Source organism: Aspergillus melleus, assembly GCF_016097325.1.
Source record: "Aspergillus melleus strain CBS 546.65 chromosome Unknown contig6, whole genome shotgun sequence".
Classification (NCBI taxonomy): Eukaryota; Fungi; Ascomycota; class Eurotiomycetes; order Eurotiales; family Aspergillaceae; genus Aspergillus; species Aspergillus melleus.
The window spans coordinates 1,814,310-1,839,667 of record NW_025763375.1 but is presented as its reverse complement, the minus strand read 5'-3'; the positions used below and the strand labels follow the sequence as shown (position 1 = coordinate 1,839,667).

General features: G+C 49.6%; 7 protein-coding genes across 7 annotated transcripts; 3 read left to right on the top strand and 4 right to left on the bottom strand.

Annotated features, from left to right (window-relative positions):
* Positions 1 to 1,838: 1,838 nt before the first annotated feature.
* Positions 1,839 to 2,516, bottom strand: LDX57_010348 (glutathione S-transferase family protein; the record flags this gene model as incomplete). The annotated part of the gene is made up of 1 exon (XM_046092102.1): positions 1,839 to 2,516. The coding sequence occupies one exon, from the start codon at positions 2,514 to 2,516 to the stop codon at positions 1,839 to 1,841; it is 678 nt and encodes a 225-aa protein (XP_045948079.1).
* A 1,426-nt stretch (positions 2,517 to 3,942) lies between these two features.
* On the top strand, positions 3,943 to 5,685 carry LDX57_010347 (zinc finger CCCH domain-containing protein; the record flags this gene model as incomplete). Its single annotated transcript, XM_046092101.1, has 5 exons — positions 3,943 to 4,140; positions 4,193 to 4,240; positions 4,289 to 4,589; positions 4,639 to 4,970; positions 5,020 to 5,685. 5 exons carry the CDS (start codon positions 3,943 to 3,945, stop codon positions 5,683 to 5,685), a joined length of 1,545 nt encoding a protein of 514 aa, XP_045948078.1.
* A 2,701-nt stretch (positions 5,686 to 8,386) lies between these two features.
* Positions 8,387 to 10,292, top strand: HGT1_2 (sugar porter family MFS transporter; the record flags this gene model as incomplete). The annotated part of the gene is made up of 7 exons (XM_046092100.1): positions 8,387 to 8,435; positions 8,491 to 8,529; positions 8,580 to 8,641; positions 8,699 to 8,826; positions 8,873 to 9,062; positions 9,116 to 9,991; positions 10,050 to 10,292. 7 exons carry the CDS (start codon positions 8,387 to 8,389, stop codon positions 10,290 to 10,292), a joined length of 1,587 nt encoding a protein of 528 aa, XP_045948077.1.
* Positions 10,293 to 11,122: 830 nt separating this feature from the next.
* On the bottom strand, positions 11,123 to 13,086 carry LDX57_010345 (GMC family oxidoreductase; the record flags this gene model as incomplete). Its single annotated transcript, XM_046092099.1, has 3 exons — positions 11,123 to 11,340; positions 11,469 to 12,689; positions 12,747 to 13,086. The coding sequence occupies 3 exons, from the start codon at positions 13,084 to 13,086 to the stop codon at positions 11,123 to 11,125; spliced, it is 1,779 nt and encodes a 592-aa protein (XP_045948076.1).
* A 1,440-nt stretch (positions 13,087 to 14,526) lies between these two features.
* On the bottom strand, positions 14,527 to 16,111 carry LDX57_010344 (uncharacterized protein; the record flags this gene model as incomplete). The annotated part of the gene is made up of 1 exon (XM_046092098.1): positions 14,527 to 16,111. One exon carries the CDS (start codon positions 16,109 to 16,111, stop codon positions 14,546 to 14,548), a length of 1,566 nt encoding a protein of 521 aa, XP_045948075.1. The 3' UTR covers positions 14,527 to 14,545.
* A 3,064-nt stretch (positions 16,112 to 19,175) lies between these two features.
* tyr1 (tyrosinase) lies at positions 19,176 to 21,458 on the top strand (the record flags this gene model as incomplete). Its single annotated transcript, XM_046092097.1, has 7 exons — positions 19,176 to 19,538; positions 19,600 to 19,983; positions 20,039 to 20,326; positions 20,376 to 20,497; positions 20,555 to 20,944; positions 20,994 to 21,264; positions 21,315 to 21,458. 7 exons carry the CDS (start codon positions 19,176 to 19,178, stop codon positions 21,456 to 21,458), a joined length of 1,962 nt encoding a protein of 653 aa, XP_045948074.1.
* A 562-nt stretch (positions 21,459 to 22,020) lies between these two features.
* LDX57_010342 (uncharacterized protein) lies at positions 22,021 to 24,198 on the bottom strand (the record flags this gene model as incomplete). Its single annotated transcript, XM_046092096.1, has 1 exon — positions 22,021 to 24,198. The coding sequence occupies one exon, from the start codon at positions 24,196 to 24,198 to the stop codon at positions 22,021 to 22,023; it is 2,178 nt and encodes a 725-aa protein (XP_045948073.1).
* Positions 24,199 to 25,358: the final 1,160 nt, after the last annotated feature.

The following is a 25,358-nucleotide window of genomic DNA, read 5'->3' as shown; positions in this document are numbered from 1 at the left end:
GGCTGCTTATTAAGCTGCGTGTTAAGCTGCTGAACGCGATTTTCACCTTTTTGTACATTAAGAAGGCGGTCATTTCCTATTTCAGCACGTTTTCTTGTCTTTTTCTGGTGTTGTCGTCCATTTTCAGCACGTATAGCCCTGATTTCTTGCTCTAAAAGCAATTGGGTTTGCATTGCCATTTGCGCCGCTTTCTCAAGATGTTGAATATGCGCAATAGGACTGCTAAAAAGCTGTCGCTTTCTATTAAAGCTGTTCTGCAGGCTTCGAACTTTTCGATCTAGCTGGCGAGTATTCTGCGGAGTCTGAAAAGCAGAGGAAATTGAGCCTTCAACTAGTGGTGGTGTAGGCGTACGTAGTTGAAAGGTAAGCGTAGAGAGAACATGCTCTGGATTAAGCGGCTTAAGTCCTGTTTCTCTAAAACCGCTGCAGATATTAGATGAAGTAAAGACTTCCTTGTGTGCATCTGGATATAATGATAGAAAGTCTTCTTTATCAATATGATTGTTGCCGACTTTCATACGATGTTCAAGAAGCTTTCTGTACGCTTTCTTAAGCGGATTAAAGACACCCACATCAAGCGGTTGAAAAAGATGCGAAGCATGGGCAGGCATGCAGAGACAGATTATTGCATGCTGCTTGCAGAAATTATCGAATTCAGCAGTTAGATAACTGCTATAACCGTCAAGAATAAGTAACCGCTTAGCATCAGTCATATAGTGCTTAGAAAGCGGTTCAAAGACATTTTTCAATCAGAGAAGGCCTATTTCATCAGTTGTCCAGCCATTTTGACTAGTAGAAATCCACCAGTCGCGAGGAAGCTTATGTTCTTGGAATCAGATAGCCTGTTAGACGTTTGCTTTCAATATAATGACTGACAATAGATGTACATCTTTTGATTCGATTGTTTCGATAATTGTGATCTATTCACGATTGCTCTGAATAATTCTACGCGGCCGCTCGCTTCGCTCAACTGCAATAATCACTTTTAAAGTAGAACAAAGTCTCATTGCAAAACCAGTCTCGTCGAAGTTCCAGATATTGTCTTTATGTATGCCGTGTTCTTGAATAATTGCTTGTACAGTCTCAAATCACGATTTTATAATCTTTAAATCTTTCTGCTTTGCGCGCTGATAGATAATACGTCTAGTATATCGCGTACGAAGCTCAGGATGACGTTTAACGAATTTATAAGGCCAGTTGATTCCGAGGGCTGCAGACATGCCTTGTAGGCAATTATTAAGCAATATCTGAGCCATTTCACGCAGAAATTAGGGCTGAATTGGGAATCCTCGCTTATCTGCATCTAGTAATTGCTTTAAAAGCAATTGTTCTTCGATTTCGATCAGTTTGTGGCCATTAGCGCGTGTTTCCGATCGTGGTTTGATTCCATTAAGCCGTCGCAGTAAAGTCGTTTTTGAAACATTAAATAGGTCTGCCGTACGCGTTTTTGATCGAATTTTTTTTGATTTAGAGGCAGATACTGCCATCTGAATTCGACTCTCCTTAGAAAGATGCATTTCCGATGATAGTGGTGGAAAAAAGACGCGTCGAACTTGAAGTTCTGAATTAGATAGGGGGTGGTGGAGAAAACGGACCGCTCGGGGGTTTAGACCGCTCGGTGGTTGAAAACGTTATATCACAAACCACCCTGGAAAAGGGGCAACCGAGATTAATTTTTAATTTCCACAGTTGACCTGTTATGTGCTCCTCGCTTTACCGATTGGCCCACTTGAAATGATCTATCATGCTGGGTCTGCGAGGGTTTTAACTGTTTGAATGAAAGTTTGAAGATCTCGCATTCCTGATCGACCACAATCATTATCCAACTAATTTCGTTTCTATAGGACACTTCGCCGAGGAGGATTTGCCGATAGCAGAGGCTCCAGTCCGGGATCGCCCTTTTCCATCGCCCGCCGATAAGCCTCCCTATTCCCCACTCGCTGCAGATAGGAGACGACATTCGGATACGGGTCCAGACTCAACCCAGCGAACATTCTTCCCGTCGTCAAGGGGAAGAACACCAAGATATCGGCCGCGGTGAACTGGTCGCCCCCGACATACGGGAACTTGCCCAACTGCTGCTCCAGAGCGGCCATGCTGCGATCGAATCGTTGCTGACTGACATTGGGCCGCGAGCCGTCGTCGGGCTGCCCGGCAAGTTGCTTCATCATGACGCCCATGAAAGACGGCATCATGCCGCCGTTGGCATGGTGCAGCCAGAACAAATAGTCGGGGTAGTTCCGGTGGTCCGGCTGCAGCACCAAGCGGCCCTTTCCGTACTTGGTGAGTATGTATTCGAAAATGGCGTTCGACTCGGCCAGGACGATCGGTCCGTCTTCGATGATAGGGGCGGTGCCGGCGGGATGGAGTTCGCGGTATTCCTGGGGCGCCAGCAAAAACGGGGGTTGGCGGTTGTATGACTTCAGCTCATAGGGGAGGTTCAGTTCCTCGCACAGCCAGATGACTCGCTCGGATTGGGAGATCCGAAGATGGTGGATGATGATCTTGCCGGCCATTGTTGCGGTGGTATGTTGTTGTAGCTTGTCCGGACGGGATATGTGCCAGGGTTTCTGTGCTACACTTTATGTTGCTTCCAGGCGCGGTTGTACGAACCTGGCTAATTGGAAAAGGCCACGGAAAGTGAAGGGCGAGATGTGGATATCTTCTCATTATGGAGTCTTCATCCAAAGCTAATTCGTGAATGATGTCATTATTCCGGTGCATAAGTGCTGCACAAGTTATGCACATTCTCTTGATGTTTGCCTGAATATTGAGGCTTCAATTTATCTTGTGAATTTTGTCTTCGGATCCCTGCGTCATTGCAGTCTCATGGGATTTACTTACTATTTATCGCGAACAGTGAAAACACCATCAATTCATTTGTTGATGAAGGTTAATAACCGAAAATTCTTAGTCTAGAAATTGAAGCATAGCAGATAGAAACCCATGAATGCGGATGACTCGACATTTGAACAATCCATTGTGACCAGATAGCCAGTACTGAAGACCAAGTGAGTTCGAAAGATCGATGGCGTTAAGCTTGGTGTGTACTGTATACTCGAGGATCGAGACACTTGAATTGCAGGTGCTGTCGAACTCGGAATTTATTTTTAGGTAAGTTATCCCAGTCGACATCCAAATCTGTTTGTTCGTTTTGCATCACATCGAGAAAGGCGCTCCGGCTGGCATCGAGTCACGAACTACTTCGTGCAAATGAACTACTGAGTATTACCTGGTCGAGGTAGTGAAGGAAGGAAAGAAAATAAAGGATTAGTTTATTCATTGGTTGAAACCCCTCAATCGTCATGCTATATGCCTTCGAACAGAAAGATATATATTCATCAGATATCCATGTGAGCATACTATGTAGATAATGGATTACCTGGGTATAGTGAGTAGCCATCACAGAGAAAATGGCATGATCCTACTGTGAATGGGAAGCATTTCAGGCCGACATTAACTCTGTACCTTTGTTGAAAAGATGCCGGGGCGAAATCACGGGGAATTCCGTATCGGGCAAGCCGTGCGGGCAAAACCGTGGAAAGACCCGTGGAACTAAACGGGGGATCCCCGCCTGACAGCTGGCCATTCTCACCGCTTACCGCATACATCTAAAGACGAAGCATCCCCCCTAAGCGACTGCCACAACGCAATCTGGAATTGTTTCTCTTTTGCCTGTTCGGGCTTCTCATGGCAAACTTCCGAGCCAGTTTAGTTTCTCTTCTTGAACATTATTACTGAATGGTGCAAAGCAACGGATCCGTCCTTCTCTTGTCTCGTATATGACCCCCCAGTATCAGCCCCAGGACTCCCCGTACCGCCGCGGGTCTAGGTCCTGCTGATCTGCATGGTTGCCTACCCAGTGTGGCCGCGATTATCAGCACCAGATTGCTCAGCCTAGATACCTCACAGCCCGCCAGACCAGTATAACGTCCGGTGACGATGCTTGCAGAAACCGAAATCCAGGCCCTGGATGCCGACCTGGCCTCAGTAGTGCGTCAGAACGACCAGCATCATGACACCCTGCAGAAACTCCTCCAGCGCTTCCATCTCCTTCTCGACGACTATAATCGGCTGAAGAGTGACTACGAGGAGGAGAAGGAGTCTCGCGAGAAGTACAAGAAACTGGCAAGGGGACAGGTATGATGGAACGAGCTGGACGGGGTTGGAATAGGGGCTGACTACAATCTAGGAGCGGAACCCATTTGTTCTGGTGCTGGTCGATGGCGATGGCTGTCTGGTAAGCTTTCCTTGTCTGCATCTAGAGAGTGATAACTAAGGAGTGCAGTTCAAGGAACACCTTGTGAAGGCTGGCAGTGACGGTGGTATCACCGCTGCCAGACTCTTGAGCGATTCCATCAGAGAACAGCTGCAGGACCGACTCGGAGGCCAAGCCGATCAGTGTCGTATCATGGTCCGTATTTATTCCAACGTCCTCGGGTTGTCGAAGTCGTTGGCTCGTATTGGTCTGCTGGGGTATGAGGCCCGGTCTCTGTCACCATTTGCGGCTAGTTTTACCCGGTCGCAGGACCTGTTTGACTATGTTGACGCGGGGGATAAGAAAGAGGGTGCCGACTATAAAATCAGAGGTAGCAGCTCAACAACCATCAGTGATATTCCCATGGCTGACAGAGGTAGAAATGTTCCGTCTGTTTGCTGATAATAATCAATGCAAACATATCTTCTTTGCGGGTTGTCACGATGCAGGATACCTGTCTATGTTGACGCCCTATCGCGGCAAATCCGATCGTATTACCTTTATCAAGGCCGCCTCGTTTCACCCGGAGTATGCAAAGCTTGATATTCCTGTCAGGGAGCTGCCAGCGGTCTTCATGAACACTAACCCAACGGGAACCCAAATCGGTAATGGTAATGGTCATGCTGGCGTTGGCCCCGCGTTTAACAATCACACCAGTCCAAAGAATGTGCCAACCGCGCCCTCCAGACCGATCTGCAAGCACTTTCAAAAGGTTAGACCCTCGGACCTTCGTGATATGACCCGCAATTGACCATAGACAGGGTATCTGCCGATATGGCAATGAATGTATGAAAGTTCATATAATGCCCAGCCAGCAACTGTCTCAATCAAAACACTACGTTCCACCCCCGCTGCAGTCTCCCATCAAACCCCGAGACGACGCATACTACTACAAAAACCTCCCGGGTACGTGGGGCAAATACAAAGATCACATCGCAGTGAACATCGACGACGACCGCATTGATAGCTACTGTCCCTTCCCATCCACAGACGCCTGGGACTCCTATAACCGGCGCATCAAGCAGCATAAGCTGTGCAATAGACACCAGCTCGGTGGGGACTGTGACAACCCCACCTGTGAGTTCGACCATGGTCCGGCGGACGAGGATTGCCTTCACGTCATGCGGTATATCTTAAGGCAGCATGTATGCCCCAAGACCGGGCGCTGCCGATCCATCAAATGCTATCTTGGCCATATATGCCAAAAGGACGGCTGTCGGGGGACCAAACCGTGCAAGTTTGGGCGCCATGCACACACTCTCAACCTGAAGGTCATGCAATGGGTACCGCCCGTTGAGCAAGCCGATAATACCAGCGAATTTCTTGACCCAAGTGACCCTTCCGACCGATCTGTCGAGGAAAACTCCACCACTACCGACAACCCAACTAGCCCGTCGTCTTTACTCGACGGGATTCTTATCACCTAGCGCCGCTCAGAGCCATGAACAAGGGGACTCTCCGAACATAACCTGCGCGCTACTTGGATCTCCTACAACAAACGTGATACTTTGCAACTATGCCGACTCGACCAACCTATGACCGTCTGCCTTATCGTGTGAAACACGGAGCTAATGTGTTTTGCCTACAGCGGTCCAACTGCCGGGACACATATGGCAGTATAAAACATGATTCTGATAGGAATCGTCAAAGCCCCAAAATAACACGACAAAAAATGGTGAACTTGGAAGCTGGAGAGGGGATGAATAATCGATGAATGGGCGAATGAGTGAATGGACGAATGGACAGATGGATGGATGGATGAGATGATTGTCTATTTCAGAATGGTCTACAAAGAATTACTGCCTTACGCAAGTAATCATCAGGATTAGCATACGATTTTCCAATGAATTGTCTTTGGGTTCTTAGGTACTGTATCTATCGCAGTTCATCCGTGTCCTATATTCTAGATTAGACTAGACCATTCCATCATCCCTGATCGAAAGCCGAAGCCAAAGGCGCACGACAAATGATCGATGATATGACCATGGTGGTTCATGCCCAGCCCCCAGCCAAGTCCACTTCCAGCCACGTCGGGAAAAAAATAAAAAAATAAAAAATAAAAAAGAAAAAAAGAAGAAGAAGAGAGAAAAAAGCACAGACTCCCAAGAAACGCCCACACAGCCCAGGACGCAAAAAATGTTTTAGTAGACTAGCTTGAATGCCACATTCACGCCGCTGACGACTTGTTCATCTGTCTTGCGTTGCTTTGCCTTTTACGAGGCCGTAGGACGGACTCTACAGCTCTACTGTTGTGGGCGTTCGGATGTTGATACACCGAGGTGAGGGAAGGGGTGAGGATGCCAATGCCAATGCCAACGGGGGATATGAATAGCGAACGAGGGAGGGGTGAGTTCTTTCATACGAGCGCTGGAATACGCTGAGCTCGTCTAGTTGCGATTGATTTGAAATAGTTATTACTATTTGAGTTCAGAAGGGGTTGATGAAACGGCACAGGTTGGACAGGTTCAGACTGGAAGATGAGTCGCGATTGTGTTCACATTTCTTATTCTCTTTGTCCTTGAGCCCCTAGTACTCGACGGTTACATCGACTCCTTGGCGTATCACCAGCCAGAACTCTTCTCGTGCGCCGCGAAGACCAAAGACAGAGCGAGAGCACATGCTCGGCAAGCCGTAGCGCCAAGGCCGCAATAAAGTGAGAGATTAAGTAGCATGAAAACCCCCACTAGGCCACTAGTTTGTATACCATGTCAGACTTCGAGCCAACTGCTGTACTACGGACTAGGACCTCATTCAGTTAGTTCCACAGCAAAGTCTTGTGATGGTGGTACAGAAATCCCCCTCTCGCTACTCCTTATTGCTGACCGTTTCAGAAAGTGGCACGTTGAAGTCAGCTAGTCATATTGACTTCATGATGTAGGCCGACGGGGTCTCCGAGGAAGACGAGCCTTGGTCCCTCGCACACTCCCATGACGAGCGAGGATGTCAGACTAGACGTTCGAAGACTGTGGTTCAGTTGGGCGGAAGTTTGAATCCCGACGGACGGGAAGAGGGATAAAGAAGCGAACAAAGAACGGTCGGGGGGAAGGCGGGGGAGAAGTAGCCTCTTTGGGGAATTTTCGTGACATAGAGTTGGTTGGTTGGCTGGGATGGCGTCGCGGACCGGGGTCATAACAGGGTCCGGATATAGGGGCAACGGCCCCAGTAGACAGGAAAATCCCAGTGATCCTGGGGAAAGTGGGGGGAGTGGATGTAACCCTGTAGCTACGTCGACCTGACCTGGGGTCTCATGATGGACTGCGAACAGGCCGGACAAGGCCTGAGAGTTCCTGTCCGACCGTGGTTGAGAGCCCTGGAGGCCCGAGGGGATGGATCCTTCCCCGAGCCTGGAGAAGGAGGGGAAAGGAGTCGATGATGGCAAGATGGAGGAACCAGATTGAACTGGAATGAACTGGACCTTTTTTTTAATGTTTCATATGGGACGAGAGCCAAGAAACGGGAGGGAAATGCGCTGACAGCCAAGACTGAATGGCATTTCTCCAGTAGTTAATTTTATGGGGAGAGCAGACACTCCACAGCTGGTGATAGTCTCACGACTAACGACGGGTATGTGCTCCCTGTGCAACCACCATCTCAAGCCCTGGTCCTCGACGACGCGTCTGATGCTACTGCTTGGGCTCACGAAATCCCCATGTGGGGAGATGCCACCCCAAGGCTTGGAACCAAAGCCAAGTAGCCATTCAACCGGAGAGAAGCGCGGGGAGAACCAGGGAATACGAGAGCAAGCTGGCAAGACGGTCAAATCACACCGAGACTCCAAGCCGCTTGCTGTTTGGTGGCGCTGCGCCAATGCCGGACCAGTCCAGATTGAATCCGATCGAGTTCAAATCCATCAGGCGATGCAGTGAATGCTGGACGGTGAATGGAGTCGTGACTGCCAGACGCGGTCCATGTGCCTTCCCGGTCCCTGGTCCTCCTCCCTCTTTTGTTTTTTTCTTTTATTTTCACTTGATTTTATTTTAGTTTTTGATCATTTCAATTTCAGTTCTCATTTAAATCCCCTCCCCTGACCGGTACCCCGTATTCTGATTCCTTCCTTCCCCCTCCTCTCGTCGGATGTGATCACCTCCCGGCTGGCTCTCGTCTTCTCGATAGCTGGTCGCCGTCACGATGAAGAAGTTCTACAATGTTTACTTCCTTTGTAGCTTCATCACCTTGGGTGAGTTTCCCTGATCAACGTTCGTCCGTCCGGGTCTCTTGCTGACCCCTCACAGGTGGTGGGCTCTTTGGTTTCGATATTTCGTCCATGAGTGGTAAGCTGTCGCCTTGACGACTCGACTCGTCGCGGTACTGAAATGAGCAGGTGTGCTTGGAACGAATGCCTACACCAACTATTTCCAGGTCGGATCTGGCCAGTACAAGCAGGTACGCGCGTCTACACTTCAATGAAATTGATCTACGCTCACCGATTGTCTATTGTAGGGTGCCATCACTTGTGCCATGCCGTTCGGTTCCCTCGTCGGTGCCCTCTGCTCCAGTTTCATTGCCGATAAATACTCCCGTGTCTATGCCATTCAGTTCTCGTCGATTCTGTGGATCATTGGTGCAGTGTATGCCATTCTCGCCTCTCTGAGGGTCTATCACTGATTACCCTAGCTTCCAATGCGCTTCAAACGGTATTGCCTTGCTTGTTGTCGGTCGTGTCATCGCCGGTCTCTGTGTTGGTATCGCCTCTGCCATGGTGCCCGTCTACCAAGCAGAAGTGGCGCCGAAGGAGATTCGTGGCCGAGTCATCTCCCTACAGCAATGGGCGATCACTTGGGGTATCTTGATCCAATACTTCATTGTATGTTCACGAAAAACGTTTGGAAAGACAGCAAAGAGCTGACCCGTATCTAGCAATATGGCGCTAGCAACATCGACGGAGGCCCCGACAACCCGACCCAGAGCACCGCCGCGTTCCGGATCCCCTGGGGCATTCAGATCGTGCCTGGCTTCATTCTCTTCTTCGGTCTGTTCTTCTATCCCAAGTCGCCTCGTTGGCTGGCGAGCAAGGATCGCTGGGAAGAGGCTATGCAGGTTCTCGCCAACCTTCACGGCAACGGTGATTTGAACCATCCCAAGGTGCTAGCTCAGTACCGTGAAATCCAGGAGGCTCTGGCCCTAGAGCAAGAACAAGCCTCTACCAGCTACCAGGAGCTAACCAAGCCACGTATCCTGAAGCGTGTGATTCTGGGAATGAGTGTGCAGATGTGGTCTCAGCTCTGCGGCATGAACGTCATGATGTACTACATTGTTTACATCATGCAGAGTACCGGCGCCGGCTCCCCCTTGCTGACCGCATCGATCCAGTACATCCTGAATACTGCACTGACTCTCCCGGCCATCCTGTACCTTGACAAGTTTGGTCGTCGCCCCGCTCTTCTGATCGGCTTCTTCTGCCAGGCGGTCTTCCTTTACATCGAGGGAGGTCTGCAAGCAGGATATGGTAAGCCTAACCCGGGCACCGATCCCAAGCTGGATGCCATCTCCTGGACGGTCGCCGATCATCCTGCCGTGGGAAAGGCAATCATCGCCATGTCGTACCTCTTCGTGTGTTCTTTCGCCACCACCATCGGTCCCACCTCGTGGACCTACCCGGCTGAGATCTTCCCTGCCAAGGTCCGTGCCAAAGCCGTGTCGCTGTCGACGGCCTGCAACTGGACCTGGAATTGTCTGCTGGCGCTCTTTGTGCCGCCCCTTCTGTGGTCGATCAACTGGAAGATGTACATGATTGTAAGTCCAAGCCCTTTCCCTCCACACACTGGCTCCAATTAACTTTGTTTCTCAATAGTTCGCTGCCTTCAACACTGCTGCTTTTATCCACATGTTCCTCACCGCCCCCGAGACCAAGGGATATACGCTCGAAGAAATGGATGAGGTCTTCGACAGCGGTATTCCAGCTTGGCGCAGACTCAAGAAGCGCAGCCGTCTCGACGACCTGGAGGCGGAGATTGCCGAGGGCAACCTCAAGATCACGGGCACCGGCAAGACTGGCGGCGCGACATACACGCAGGAGACCGCCGAGAAGGTGTAATTTTGAATGTCTCTTATCTCTATTCCTATGTCATGGCGCCAATCTCCCCTTCATTTTCTGGATGGTTTGACGGCAAGATAGGTTGCGTATTAATTGGCAGATGAGATCAGCTAAGACCAGTTCACATCTTATGCGACGTTTATGCTTGTCTTTTTTCTTCTCTGCGGGCGTGGAAACGCATCTTTTATTATGATCTCTAGGCACGGATGGACGTCTGTAGATGAGACTGCACGGATATTTGGTCGTTATCTGTCCGTTAGTTTAGTTTAGTTCTAGTATCAATTCCATCTAGACAGCTTGGGTAAAACGACTGGTTTCTCCATGGACTGACTGGTTGATTTACCTGGCTGGATGGATCGATGAGATTATTTTAATGAATACTCTTTCCTGAATTTTGCTGTGCGTGGGGTTGGTGATGGGCTGTGGCCGGTGTATGGCTTGTGGCAGAGCCGTACTGTACTACGTAGGATAAATTTATCACCTTCGATCTAGCAAGGGAATAATTATAGTGAATAACAAGATGTGTTTTCAATCGAATTCTGACTCGGTCTTTTGGATAGATGGCTGCAGTGTTGTGAGGAAGGCATTTCCACTGTATTTAGGTACTCTTACCTCGGGTTATCTAGACTATCATTCGACAGTTTGAGATCCATAAAAACCGAACTGAATTGAAAAGGAAAAACACATCCACGCCGTCCTCTAAATCAAAATATATCTATCTACGCGTCTATAAGCAAACCCAAGCAAAAACATAAAATACAACAGTACTAAAATCGACAACCCATCCTAGCTAGACTGGTTGATACCCTCGCATACTATCCAAGGTAAGTCTAGAACAGATCCGAATCCTTCTTGATCAGATCCGCCGCCCGCTCAGCGACCGCGTACAGCGTGCTGACCAAGTGGCCGCACACCTGGAAGGGGAGAACCGAGGCGTCGACGACGCGCACGTTCGAGGTGCCGTACACGGTGAGTTTGTTGTCCACGACGCCGCCGGACTTGCGGGGCATCATGGCGGCTGTGCCGACGGGGTGGAAGTTGGAGCGGTCTGTTTTGGTTCTCGGTTAGGACGCTGCTGGTCACTGGACACGGATAAAGGGGGAGGGGAGGTGATATGATCATGATAGGAAAGAGCAAAAGAAAGGAGGGTTAAGACACAAGGGATGGGGGACATACAGTTTCCATCAAACGCCCACTCCTTCCAATCCTCGACCGACGCGCCCTTAGGAACAACTTCAAACCCAGGGGTCGATTCCTCAGCGACCAGACCGCTCAACGGCGCCGTCTGCAACGCCTTGCGAATGAACTTGGCCACACCGACGTGCGCCTGCACGTCCCAGTCGAACATGAAGTAGTTAGGGTTGATGACGGGTTTCTGCTGGGGGTTCTTCGAGGCGATATGCACGTTTCCACGGGCGAAGGGGAGCAGGGACCAGAACTCAGACGACAGGGCGGCGGCACCGCCGGGCATGAAGAGGATCTCGGCGATGGGGGTCCTCTGGTTGAAGATGAGGTCGTATTGCAGTTCGAACAGCGGGAGGAGATGTTTGGCTTTCATGATGTTGCCGTTGACCTTGGCGGTCTCGTGTGCGTATTTGTGCAGGTTGGAGCGCAACGTGTGCGCGATCGAGGCGGTTTCGTTGCCGAAGATGTCATACACGTTGGGGTATGTGACGGTGGACCCGCCGGTGATGTTGGTGCGGGTGGTCGCGGCGAACGCGGCGTTGACTTGGTCCTGCAGGTTCTCGCCGACGGTGGGCAGGTCGACCGTTACGGGGATGTTGTATTTGGAGAGGATGTCGGGGTTGCCGATACCGGAGAGTTCGAGGATGCCGGGGGTCTTGAGCGAGCCGGCCGAGACGATGACTTCCTGGGAGGCGGAGACGACGCTGACGGTGCCGTTGCGGGAGGCGATTTCGACGCCCCGGGCGGTGGCGTCTCCGTGGGAGGACTCGTTGGACCAGACGATGCGGTTCGCGAACGTGTTCAGCAGCACGTGCAGGTTCCTGCGGTCCTGGAAGGGGAAGTAGTACGCTCTAGCGGCGTCTTCGCGGACCTGGAGCGTCGCGTCCAAGGTGGACGGGAAGACGTTGAGGCCGCGCATCTTTCCGCCGTTGACGTCGTCGGTCCAGGGCACGCCCAGGTTGGCGTGCGTCTTGTTCAGCACGGTGGTGAGCTGGCTGGGCGAGGTAACGGAGTAGGCCACCTTCAGGGGTCCGTCCTCGCCGTTGAAGTCGGCGTTGGGGCGCGCGCCGGCGGCGAGTTGCGGCGTGGATGGGTTCGTGAGGTTCTCGCTCTTTAGGTAGTAGGGGAGCAGGGAGGACCAGGTCCAGCCCTCGTTGCCGATGGTCTCCCAGGCGTCGACTTGCACGTCTTCAGCGCGGGTGTATGCCATTCCTTTGTTTGGTTAGACCTCGCTTGCATAGTCTGGCATATGGAAGTACATGTACGAACCGTTAATGGCACTGGTTCCAGACAGGGCCTTTCCAGCGCGCAGGACCTGCTTGCTGCCGCCTCCATACGTCTGGTTTGTCGACTCATACTGCCAGTCGATGTCCGTGCCGAAGGCCAGCCCGTAGCCGTCCGCGGCCGTGACATTCGGGTTGTTGTAGACAGAGTCACCGGCCTCGACGACGAGCACCTTGACCTTGGGGTTCTCGGAGAGTCGGTTGGCGACGGCAAGACCGCTCGTTCCACCGCCGATGACGATGTAGTCGTAGGAAGGAGATGAGGCCGCAAGGACGGATCCTGTCACGGACAGGAGAGCCGCGGCGGAGATGAGACGGCTGAACATGGCGACCTGAGTGTGCTGCTGCTGTTGATGCTGCTAGAGGGAGAGCAGATCGACAAAAACGGGGGAAAGGACATTTTATGTACGGGTTGGAATCAGCCGGGCTGGTCAAACGGAGACCCATTGCCTGGATCTAACATGTCATGCCTGTTCTGAAAGATGGGTCATCTGTGACGAGCGGGCCATGGGACCGCTGTATCCCTTGCATGATGGGACCCGTGCATAGAGTAATCTTTTGTCAGCTGGTGAACCGGTGAAGGGGTTAGATTGCGACCCACTTGGTGCATTCTTGGGATGAGGTTATTTTTCGGTCCGGTGTTCGGGCCCGGCATGTTGCCGAGTAGGTGATTGTAATCTTTAGTCAGGCTGTGATTGCCTTGTCGAGAGATCTTGATCTTTGCAAATGAGAAGATTCATATGTCCGCCGCGAATATAGGGAAAGAAAGCCATCAGGAATCTAGTGGAAGGGGAAGAGAATGTGATTCCATCTAATCTTATCATGAAACGGCTCGGGATCTTGCTGGTCCACCGTGTCTCGGCTTGCCGTGAATAATCGTCGCCTAAGCAGCCGAAGACAGAAGGTCTGCGTGCCGATCTACTCAACCCGCCGGCTTAGAAAGCGATGACTGATGCGCGGAATCCTTCCTTCTGCTCTGTAACCCATTCGTGAATCCTGACCCTGTCCGTTGGATCCGCCTGCGTGATATTCTCCGAGATTCTGCCATACTTTGTGACCGTTTTGGGCCTCTTCCAGTTATCGAACATGGTCTAAATATTGTCACTCTGGGTTTTGCAGGAACTAGAGACCAATTGCTAAGTGGAATCTAGACGGATGGCATGGTGTCATGCCTTGAAAAGCCTAAACCATGGATATCACTCACCCATCTTAACCTGTAGAAACAATGTATTTTCGTTATCTACTTTTACGACACAAGCTGTCACAAAATCCGTCGCGAAATATCCATTCTGAAACTGGGTTCCGGTGAGCCAGGGGCCCAGATCTCGAAAGATCATGGCGTGCTCATCTAGCCGTAGAGAGTATATTAAACCCTGAACCGGAGAAACTAGACGAGACTAGTGTCATGTCAGGCCCCATCGCCACGCTTCTTCACAACTCTGTACCTGGCAGTAGTTTGAGACCGAACGGCATGGACTTATTCATCAATTTCCTGATGAATTCCAATATGCAGGGGTAGAAGCTCCTAGAAAGGCAATTGCGCCACGGTGCCCAATTAAATGGGGTGAGAGATTTTCATGGGCGGAAAACTGTTCCATTGGTGACTGCCGGCGCATGATCGAATTTCTTCTCCACTCTACTCTAGATACGCCTTTCCTCTCTACGCTTCCAGTGCTTTCAATAGCTTAGTATAAAAGGATGAGTAAGAACTATAACTCGAACCTATATTGGAAAACCCCTCAATGAATCAGAATATCAAATGCTGTAAAATCGTTCAATATCCGACTACATGGTATAGACATTTCCCTCCTGATTCTTCGGATACGGCCACTTCCAATTGCGAATATATTCTGGATCAATGCCGTTTTCCATAGTGTCCTCCTTCGCCGCCAGCTGCAAGTTAATGAACGTCTCACGGACCCCTGCTGCTCTGTTACCAAGCCCGGGTATCCGATCGATCGCGTCGATAGCCAGGCGATACCGATCGGTCTGATTCCTGACAGCAAGCTGGAACGGCGTATCGATATTGCCCTTTTCTCTGTATCCCCTGACGTGTAGATTATGTTGGCCCGGTCGCTTGTATGTCAATCGATGGATGAGCCAGGGGTATGAATGGAAGTTGAAGATGATAGGCTTGTCCTCGGTGAAGAGCGCCTTCCATTGTCGGTCCGACATGCCATGCGGGTGGTTTGTTTCGGAGATGAGGCGGAATAGGTCGACCACGTTGACGAAACGCACTTTCACGCCGGGCAAATGTTCACGGAGAAGAGACGTCGCGGCGAGTGCTTCATGTGTCGGAACGTCACCGCAGGCGGCCATGACAACGTCGGGCTCCACGTTGTGGTCGTTGCTAGCCCAGTCCCAGATGCCGGCACCCTTGGTGCAGTGGGCGATCGCTTCATCCATGTTCAGGAATTGGATGTGGTCTTGCTTGTCGGCGACGATCACATTGACGTAGTTGACGCTTGCGAGGCAGTGGTTCGTCACCGAGAGGAGAGTATTTCCGTCTGGGGGGAGATAAATGCGAACGACTTCGGGGCTCTTGTTAGCGACAACGTCGAGGAACCCGGGATCTTGATGGGTGAATCCGTTATGATCTTGTCGCCAGACGGTCGCAGTGAGAAGGATATTCAGCGACGCCACCTTCGCCCGCCATTCCACCTCTAGACACTTTTCAATCCATTTACAGTGTTGGTTGACCATGGAGTCGATAACATGGATAAATGGCTCGTAGCTGTTGAGTAGACCATGTCTGCCGGATAGCACGTATCCCTCCAGCCAGCCCTCACAAGTATGTTCACTAAGCATTTCCATCACGCGCCCGGCGAAGGCGAGATTGCCCCCGTCTGTGTCCTCGTCAAAGTACTCGGCCATCCAGACCTTCTTGCCAGCCTCGTAGACCTTGGCGAGCTTGTTGGATTCGGTCTCGTCGGGCCCGAACAAACGGAAGGTCTTGATGTTTTGGGCCATCACGTCCCGAAGGAACGTAGACATGTTGACCATGCTGCCTCGCACGGTGACTCCCGGCTCAATATTGCGAAGTCCGTACGTCCGGAAATCAGGAATATCGAGAGGCCTGCGAACAAGACCGCCGTTACCGATCGGGTTCGCGCTCATTCGAGATACACCTATAGGAGCTAGTTCTCGAAGCTCGGGGATCAGTCTCCCGGATTTATCGAATACCTCATCCGGTTTATAACTCCTCATCCAATCCTCCAGTACCTTGAGATGCTTCTCATTTGTGTTAACGTCGGTAATGGGGATTTGATGCGCCCGCCAGAAACCTTCCAGGCGCTTGCCGTCGACTTCTTTCGGGGCAGTCCAGCCTTTCGGACTTCGGAGGACGATCATAGGCCAACGAGGGCGGAAAGGCTTTCCTGACTCCCGAGCTTGCTTCTGAAACTTCTTAATCTCAAGAATGCAGTGCTCCAGCGTGGCTGCCATGGCCTGGTTCATGCTATCCAACTCGCTCCCCTCGACGAAATACGGCGTCCATCCGTATCCGGTCAACAAGGCCGAGAGCTCATCGTGGCTGATCCGCGCCAACAACGTCGGGTTATTGATTTTATATCCATTCAGATGCAGCACCGGCAGCACCGCACCGTCTGTAACCGGGTTCAAAAACTTCGTACTATGCCAGCTCGTCGCGAGTGGTCCCGTCTCCGCTTCCCCATCACCGACCATCGTCAGGGTGATTAGATTTGGATGATCAAAGACTGCCCCGAACGAATGCGAGATTGAATACCCCAGCTCCCCACCTTCGTGAATACTCCCCGGTGTCTCAGGCGTCGCATGACTGCCAATGCCCCCGGGAAACGAGAACTGTTTGAAGAACTTCTGCATGCCCTTCTCATCCTCCCCTTTATCCGGATACACCTCCGAGTAGACACCTTCGAGATACGATTGGGACAGGATCCCCGGGGCGCCGTGCCCAGGCCCCGAGACGAAAAGAACATCCAGGTCGTATTTCTTGATGAGCCGGTTCATGTGAATCCAAGTGAAAGATTGGCCCGCATCGGAGCCCCAATGGCCCAGAAGACGCGCTTTTATATGTTCAAGCTTCAACGGCTCTTTCAGAAGCGGGTTATCGCGAAGATAGAGCATGCCGAGACATAGGTATAAGCTGGCCCGGAAGTAGGCGTTTGTCTTGCGGATCTCATCGGCGGAGAGGGGCTTTCCCACGATTGTGGAGCGAGCGACCCCATAGGCTGAGATGTCTAGTGGATCGGATTTCGAGGACATTGTGGAATGTTGTCGATGGAATTTAAATTGGAGAGAGAAGTAACTGGTATGCTGAGAATGTGCAGAAGAGTTTCATTATCTGTAGAATTCAAAACGGTCTCGATTTCACATTCAAACAGCTCGGCCGGCCAAATCATAGCATCATGCGATGTAATCATGACGTTCTATAGACATTTGTGGTCCAGGCTTGCGGTATAGAAAGTCAATGACGTCGTGTATGACGGTGTATCCAAGTTGGACAATCGGCTGAACACCCAAAACTCGGGATATTTGAAGTTGCTAGAGAAAAAGCTTGAATTTAAAGCAGTTGTGTATTAAAGCTGGGGGATTTAGCAGTACATCCCGAAATGATAATTGCACGGTATGTCTCATCAAGGCGACCAGGTGAAGGGATCGACAAAGTGGGTGGGTCATGGCATGCGCTAGTCCCAGCTGGGAAGGTGCTGCGAATGCCCTCAGAACAGAAAACCTCATCTGGCACAGACAAGAACTTTTATTTGCGTGTCCTGCAATTGAAAGATTGGTTGAGATCTGGACCTCCTAATCTATCCGAATTTATCTCATCACTGTATAGAGCCCTAGTATGATTGTTGACAGGTAACCGGGATCTCGCTCCTTCCCTTGCCATGCTATATAGTACTTTTAAACCCTAGCTCAGTAAAGTCGAAGACGCAGAGGAAGAACAACCCCAAGGCTTGGAACAATTTACGTCTTAGGCAGTATAGATGATATTGAATTAGGAAAAAAGAAAAAGAAAAAGAAAGAAAAAAAGGAAAAGAAAGAAAAGTGATAAACTACAGAGAGAGAGAAAGAAGAGAAAATAGATTCAACACATAGGTATCAGCTAACAAGAAGTTTTTGCGATTATCAAAATAACGAAGATGCCCTTGTACCCGTGTGAGAAAGAATGACTATCACAATTCTTAGATCTGTGGATTTGATAATTCTCCAGCCATCAAGTGGTTCTGGGCGTCAGGGAGATGCCCGGAACCCTTCGGATAGCTCTAAAGACCATCTCTACAATCTTCTTATCCCATCTGTGATCTGAGTACTCTTCTGGATTGATATAGAGAGTATATCTCTTTGACAGAATGCCGATGTAACAGGCTAGCTAGATGCTGAGCGTTACATCGGAAAATGTATCCACCATAGATCGTTGGCGGCGGACCTGCCACCATAACTTCCATACCGAGTTGCATGCACATTCACGTTAAGAACACAATTTTTGTTACTGCACCGTAGTGTAAGCCCCACGGCACAAAGAAGGCTACAGAGACTAATTGGAGTGGGAGTAATTTGCGTTTTGATGATGTACAGGAATAGGATCGTTGGAAGATTGACGTATTCTTCCGAGAGATCAGGGGAACGTCCGAAACCAATTTATTCGACGACTCATCCATATTGTCGCCAGCTACCATCCGAAATACCTCATATCAAACCAAGGAGGATCCGATAATATTGCTCAATGGTATATCTTTATTTGTTGACATGAGAGTTAGTAAATTTGGTACAGCCCATGTATACGTCTGGATCCAGATTGGTGCCATGGGTCGCCATATACTGGTGGCCGGCCATGATCTATTCGATATGACGTGTAGAGGTCCGGAGCAGCTGTTTGCATAAACTATTATCTGGGCCTTCTTCTTAGGACACTCCTTGGCCTGAATGGTACGCCTTCTCAATCAATCCAAGAGTCGCCTATAGTATACGGCGAGCAGTGCTGTGCCACAGTTGTGAGCAGATCTACTAAAGGGCCAGCGCACCAGAATAATAGTATTGTATTGTTTAGATTCGACGAGCTTGCGTTGGGTATCATACTGGGTGTCATGAACAGTCGCTCAATGTATAATGTATGAAATTGGACTTGCCCAGTCTGGACGGTTTGACCAAACGAGATATATCCCAGGAACCATGATGGGAACACGTAGGTCTATCCAATTGGTATGGTAGGGCTCCAGCACTACCACGTATCGATAGGATGTTGCTACAGCTCGATGATGCAACCGTGGCCGGTTTCGTCATGGATTTTGCTACCAAGAGCGAACTCTCGAATATGGCTGGGGACTCAAGTATTTATCAACCCCTCATGTTTCGCGCTGTTGTCAGTCTTTCAGTCTATCAGTGCACCTAGCAGACCACATCTCTTCCTATATCCGAAACTTCCTACCGCATCATGTCCGGCTCGACCAATCTCGAGAACAAACACCCGGTCACGGGCATCAAAACTACACCTGATGATGGCCTTCAGTATGTTCGCAAGGACATCGACGACTGGTATAACGAGCAAATCAAGAAACCACCAGTCGTAATCAAAGAAGACAACAGCAGGGTTCAGCTCACCCTGTTCATGCGGGCTTTAGAAATCCTTCAATGCCGCGACGTGGACGATGAAGTGTCTTATTTCCGCTTGGCTGGTATTCATGGTGCTCCCTTCTGTGAATGGGGCGGCGAAAGCCCCGTCAAGGGCGACGGCTTCTGTGTTCACGGCGACTACACCTTTCCTACTTGGCATCGGGTGTACGTGGCTCTTTATGAGGTAGGATGGAGCGACTATTATTGTGTTACTGCCTAGAAAGCTGACGTACAGATGCACACAGCAAGAACTGCATAAAGCAATGAAGGAGTTCATCACATCCGACAAAGTCCCTGAGAAGTTCAAAAAACAATGGGAGCGAGAGGCCGATGAATGGCGCCTGCCATATTGGGATTTCGCTCGCAATGTGTCTCATGCCAATGTTGCTACTGCTCCTGATTTGGGTGACACTTACAGCGACAAGTTCCGACTTCCAATTCTCTGCATGATGCCAAGTGTTAGAATAGTTGCATTTGACGGAGACGCGCCGTATCTCGAAAGGATAGATAACCCCTTGTATAAATACGAGTCTTCAAAACCGATGGGCGAGCTTCCGGAGAAATACAGGATCGAGAAAGAGAAACAACATGCGGATCCGAAAAAAGAAACCCCAGAGTTTTTTTATCCTGTGAGTTGTAAATTCTAATCCTTGACCAACCCCTTGGCTGACCATACCCAAATAGTGGGATAAATGTACCGCAACCACCAAGTACGGTATCCTGGACTCCTTCCACGAAGACATCTGGGCCGATGGGGGGCAGAACTGGCTACGAGCGAACTTTGCTTTAAACGAGCACTGCAACAAGGAGTTGCTCCCTAAATGCACGCCAGTCCCTACATTGCAGGACAAGGTCTTTCGGTTGTTCCAGACCGAGCTTAAAAGCTGGGGAGCGTTTGCAACCACTAAGTACCCCAAAGAAGAGAATGCGAAGGAAGCAAACTCCGTGGAGTCGGTTCACAATAACGTCCATGTATGTGGCTACTGTTGATGAACAACAAGATCTGTTCTGACAACCTCAGAACTTTGTTGGAGGCTCCAGCTTTATCCGTCCCGACGGTAATAATATCCATCTTTGGGGCGCTGGCCACATGTCAAGCACTACTGTGGCAGCTTTTGACCCAATCTTTTGGCTTCACCATTGGTCAGTACTGATGAATCAAGATGTATTGTTAGATAGTGTTGGTTAACATTGATAAAGCAATATTGACCGGTTGACGGCCATTTGGCAGGCGTTGAACGGAAGTGGCGGTCAAAATGAAAATGGAGATCACAAAAAATGGTTTGACGACGAATATAGTGCAAAAGCACGATACAACGACCTGACACCATTCCGCAAGCCCGATGGACAATTTTACAAATCAGACGATGTTGAAAAATGGCGTGACCTGAACTATGATTACGGCATCTTGCAGGATGACCAGACAGGAACAAAGAAAAAGCCCGCTGACAGGGAAACTATTATCAACAGAGTGTGCGAGCTATACGGAGACCACGTCCGAGATCTGTATGCCCGCATCCCTGACTCCAATAACAAGACCGACGATGAGAAGGAACGAGATGATTATGTCATTACCGTCGTCTACAACAAGTAAGCCACAGTTCCTTTACCATAAGCAATTGAGCACTAACTTTGACAGATACGCTTTATGTGGAGCACCCTATACCATCAATGTCTTTTTGGGCGAAGTATCCGCAGGTTCATACAGTGGACCGGGATCACAGGGATTTGTCGGCAGTATCTACAACTTTAGCGGTTCTCTGGAAAACTGCCCAAACTGCAAGAAGCAGGCCGAGGAAGGTGTGAAACATATTGCACAAGTTCCTGCTACCATCGCTGCTCGGCACTTCATCCGGAACAACCTTGAAGTACCACAGCCCAGATACGTAGCATTGAACACCTTGGGAAAGGTAGGGTTTATCTTCACCCAGTTGCGTGAAACGCTGCTAATCATGTCTAGCCTGTATCCATGGACGTCGAGATCAAGCTTCACAAGGCTAACAGATCGTACTACAAACACCCCGTGCGACCAGACCCGAGGGACCCTTTGAGCTACATGCCTATCAAGAATGGAAAACAAGCAGAAATTGTTCCCTCTGCTTAGAAACAGGTTCTCACACAAGACACTTCTCTTCTGTTGTCTGCACGCTTGCTTTACCATTTCCTTCAATTGATATTGAATGATAGTATTACACATGAATGACAGTTTTCACCACCAACCCTATTAGTATGATATTTAGACAAACGCCATTATTTGAAGGGGTTGATTGACGTATGTGACGTAATGGCTTTGGAGGCCTTGTATATGGTGGATTATTCGGTCACCTCAGGGCCCAGCCAATAAGAAATGAAAAAAAAGGAAAGAGTCAAGAAGGACTACAGGTGGGAACAGAGTCAAGCAAGGTTATCCAAATAATCCGCGAATTTGGCTGTACGAGAAAGATACTATAAGGACTGTATGATCTTGAAATAATCACATTCTGCAATTACAAAACCCTGCAAAACATACAAAGAAGGACTGGGAAGACAATAAGCAAAAGGTGTACATAGCTAAAGAGAGAACCATCGTAGATCAACAAATTTGAGATCAAACAGGCACGCAATTCCAAAAAAAGAAAAGCATTATCTCTTTGCCTGGGAAACTAAGATGAACAATGTCCATCATATCACACAGACTCAAAGCTATCAATACTCCAGTCATAGACTCGTTTCAGGCGACGTGCCAACCAAAGCAGACGGAATCCCTCAATGTGAGATTCGTGCGGTCGATGGAATGTAAATGATTTCAGATGGCCGCGAAAGATTGGAGGTTCGAAAGTGACAATGGATCCATACTTGTGATCCACAGAAAATCCCACGTCAGTCATTGCCGCCGTAAAGGCCGTCCAAGAAAGCGATCCGCGAAGCTCATTCCTTGAAAGCAATGTTGTAAAAACCTCATATGATTCAGGCTTAACTCTGAAGGGATCGACTTTGTCGGGAATCTGAGAAGGAACCGTCTGCGGTCCACGTATGTAGGTATGTTTTGGGGAAATCTGTACTGGAGGCTCTGCTGGGCGTGTCTTGGGCTTCTGCTTGCGTTCCTTATTACGCAATTGTTCGACGGGAGTTTCAGTGATGGGAAATCTGCCCTTTATAGAGTCTCTTTCTCTCTGCGCTTGGGCCTTCTTCCGGTCGCATTTTTGGCGTATCTCCAGGAAACAACTTTCGTTAACTTCTTCGTAGAGCTTTGCAAGATGGGTGCCGGTGTAGCTTTCAATCACCTCGTCAACCTTGTTAAGAGCTTTGAAGGCGATCCCGGGGCATCGAAGGCGGTCCGGCGGAACCGCCAGTTCCGACAGATCGAGGCTCTCTTTGATGGATTCGATCTCGGGGTTCATCGCTTTGATGCGATTGATGTATGTCTGACACTTTCTGGGGTTGCAGGGAGGCAGCTGCATCAAAGATTTTAGGTGTCTGAAAAGGCCGACAACTACCGCGAGCTCGTGCAAAACTTCGCGTCCCGCGACATCGTCCACCTTGGCCCTTTCATTCTTCAAACGATAAAGACTGAATATCTTCTGCAGCCAGTGACCTGCATCGGCAACTTTGGTCTCAGATTGGTACAGACGCAGAATGTAGTGAGCGATTGGGTTTGACCTTGTGAGCTTAGCCGGCTTGGTTGTCAACACAACACGGGATTTGGCGTTGTTGGGATCATCCACTCGCTTCAAATGCCCGTGGCCCACACTGCGTTGCGTGTAACGTTTAAGCAAGTCTTGCGATCGCTCGTACTCGAAGTGAATCACGTTGACTAACTCTTGTAGGATGGCGGTACGGCAGAATCGATCGTTGTCCTTGGCGTCAACAAGTGCGCCGAGGAGACGCGCGATATAGTCCCACACGGCAGCATTGAGTACGAATGTATGCAACATTTCAAACAGACAGCTGGAGACATTTCTGTCATGCATCGTGGGAAGTAGGAGATCATCTGCGTCAGCAATGAGCCCGGGTTGGGTCAAGAACCAGATGTAAATCATGTCGATGAGGTACTCAGGGTCTGTCCGACAAAGCCAGGCCCAGTCATCCAGGGATTTCTTGTTGTCAGAGGCCATATCCCGCAATTTCGACAAACTAAATTTTGGATTCTTTTCTCTGATGCACAAACATATCAAGGTCAATGTACCTGGTCCCTGTGGCTTTTCTCGGTAGACCCCTGCCTTCTCATGTTTCCAGTGCAAGGCGAGGATCTCCCAAATGGCCAGATTCATCATCTGAAGAAAGTGCATCTGGCGAGCCAATATAAAGTTGCCAATGATTTCCGGCTGAGTGCATCTTGGTAGATCCTTGCCATTTGGCCCATGGCGCTGGTGCTCGGGGATATGGACTTGCTCTCCATAGTGATACTCAGAGGCAAAGCATCTAAAATTTTCATTTTCCAGTTCCTCGTACGGCGTGTCGCCACAATCAATGGTCTCGAGGATGTGCTTTTCATCTCCCAGCTCACCATTTGGTCCCATTAAATATTGGTCACTCAGCCAATTTGTTGCTCGATGTTCGATCAGATCAAGAAGCAGATCAGAATCCGGCTCTGCAAGGTCTTGAAGATTCCATTCAGGGATCAAGAAGCCTATCTCACCCCTCGACTCGTCATCGTAACTATCAAGAACCAATCCTCCAGCCTTTTTCCCGATCAGGACTTCTTCTCGCTCGAGCTTGTCGCATTGTCGCCAAGTCTCCCTGATTTCTTTCTCGTACAGCTTCCACTTCCGTGACAGATCACGATGAAGCTCTTGTATGACCTTTACAATGTCTCCACAGTACACGGGATGGGGTCCCATATCGTCTCTTAGCTTGTCGGGCATTCTCGTCTGTGATTTGCGTTCCAAACCGAGGGTGGTGCTGGATTATCCTTTTGAGTCTTAATGTAACGGTAATCGAACGAACGTGGATCGAAGGGGTAATTGTAAGGTGGCAGTTGAGGAAGTAGGAAAGGAAAAAATCCTCACTAGTAAAAAGCGTGCATGGAAGATCCCCAGTTCTTTTATTTATACAGCACCCTTTGACCCCATTAGCCCCATTGGTGCTCCACCTGTGGCCTTGTTACCACTATGTCTTCCGGGAAGTCTCATGTATGGGTCTTGCCGCGTGATGGGCGCTCTAGTGGCATTCCCCAGCGTGTTGCAGGTGACATAAAACAAGTATCCTACAGATAGCTGTAGCCTCTTCATGCTCGCTTTTAAGAAACTGTGTACTGAAAGATGTCTGAGACTTGGAGGGTACCATATCTAATTGCCCTTGCGTAGGACTTCTTTTACTTTCGCTGCCTGACACCTAACAAAGTTCACAGCTGCAAAAACAATTCTACTGAGAAATTTATAGAAGAAACTTGGGATGAGTCGGGTTTTGATCTACATTTTCTCCTCTTGAACAGGTAGGTTAATTCATATGAATGGCCTGAAGAACGAGAGAAACGGCTTGGTCAAGAAAAGTTGATAAACAAGACAAGCTAGGGTCAGATCCAGAAATGACCCTCTTTTCATCAAACCTTCGCCGAGAAACCATGTTGCACATATGCTCTAGTCCATGAGTCGCATAGAACAAGTGGAATAGGACGAGAATAGATTCACCGCTACTAACCGACAGACTCAAATTGTGGGATCAAATATCCCCATTTGGCTCTGCTGCTCTCTCTATGCACGGCGACCGAACGTAGTGACTGGATTTCTAGTCAGGAGATGCCTAAGTAGTGCATACACTGAGGCACTAAGACTCCATATGCGTCTCAGCGCCGCAGAACGTAGATCGTACTCAGGCCACAACCAAGATGAACGGAATAGAGTCTGGAGTTGAAGATTGATAACGTATCTAAACTGAATTTAGGTTCAACTATTTTAGGTACCTATCACAACAACCAGGTGCATGTGGTCATGTCATCCACCGTGACTTCCCGTTAAGACTATCAACTTCGGCCGAGACTTCGTGATCTTCGCCTCCAATCCTGCTTCTACCGATACACCTGTGC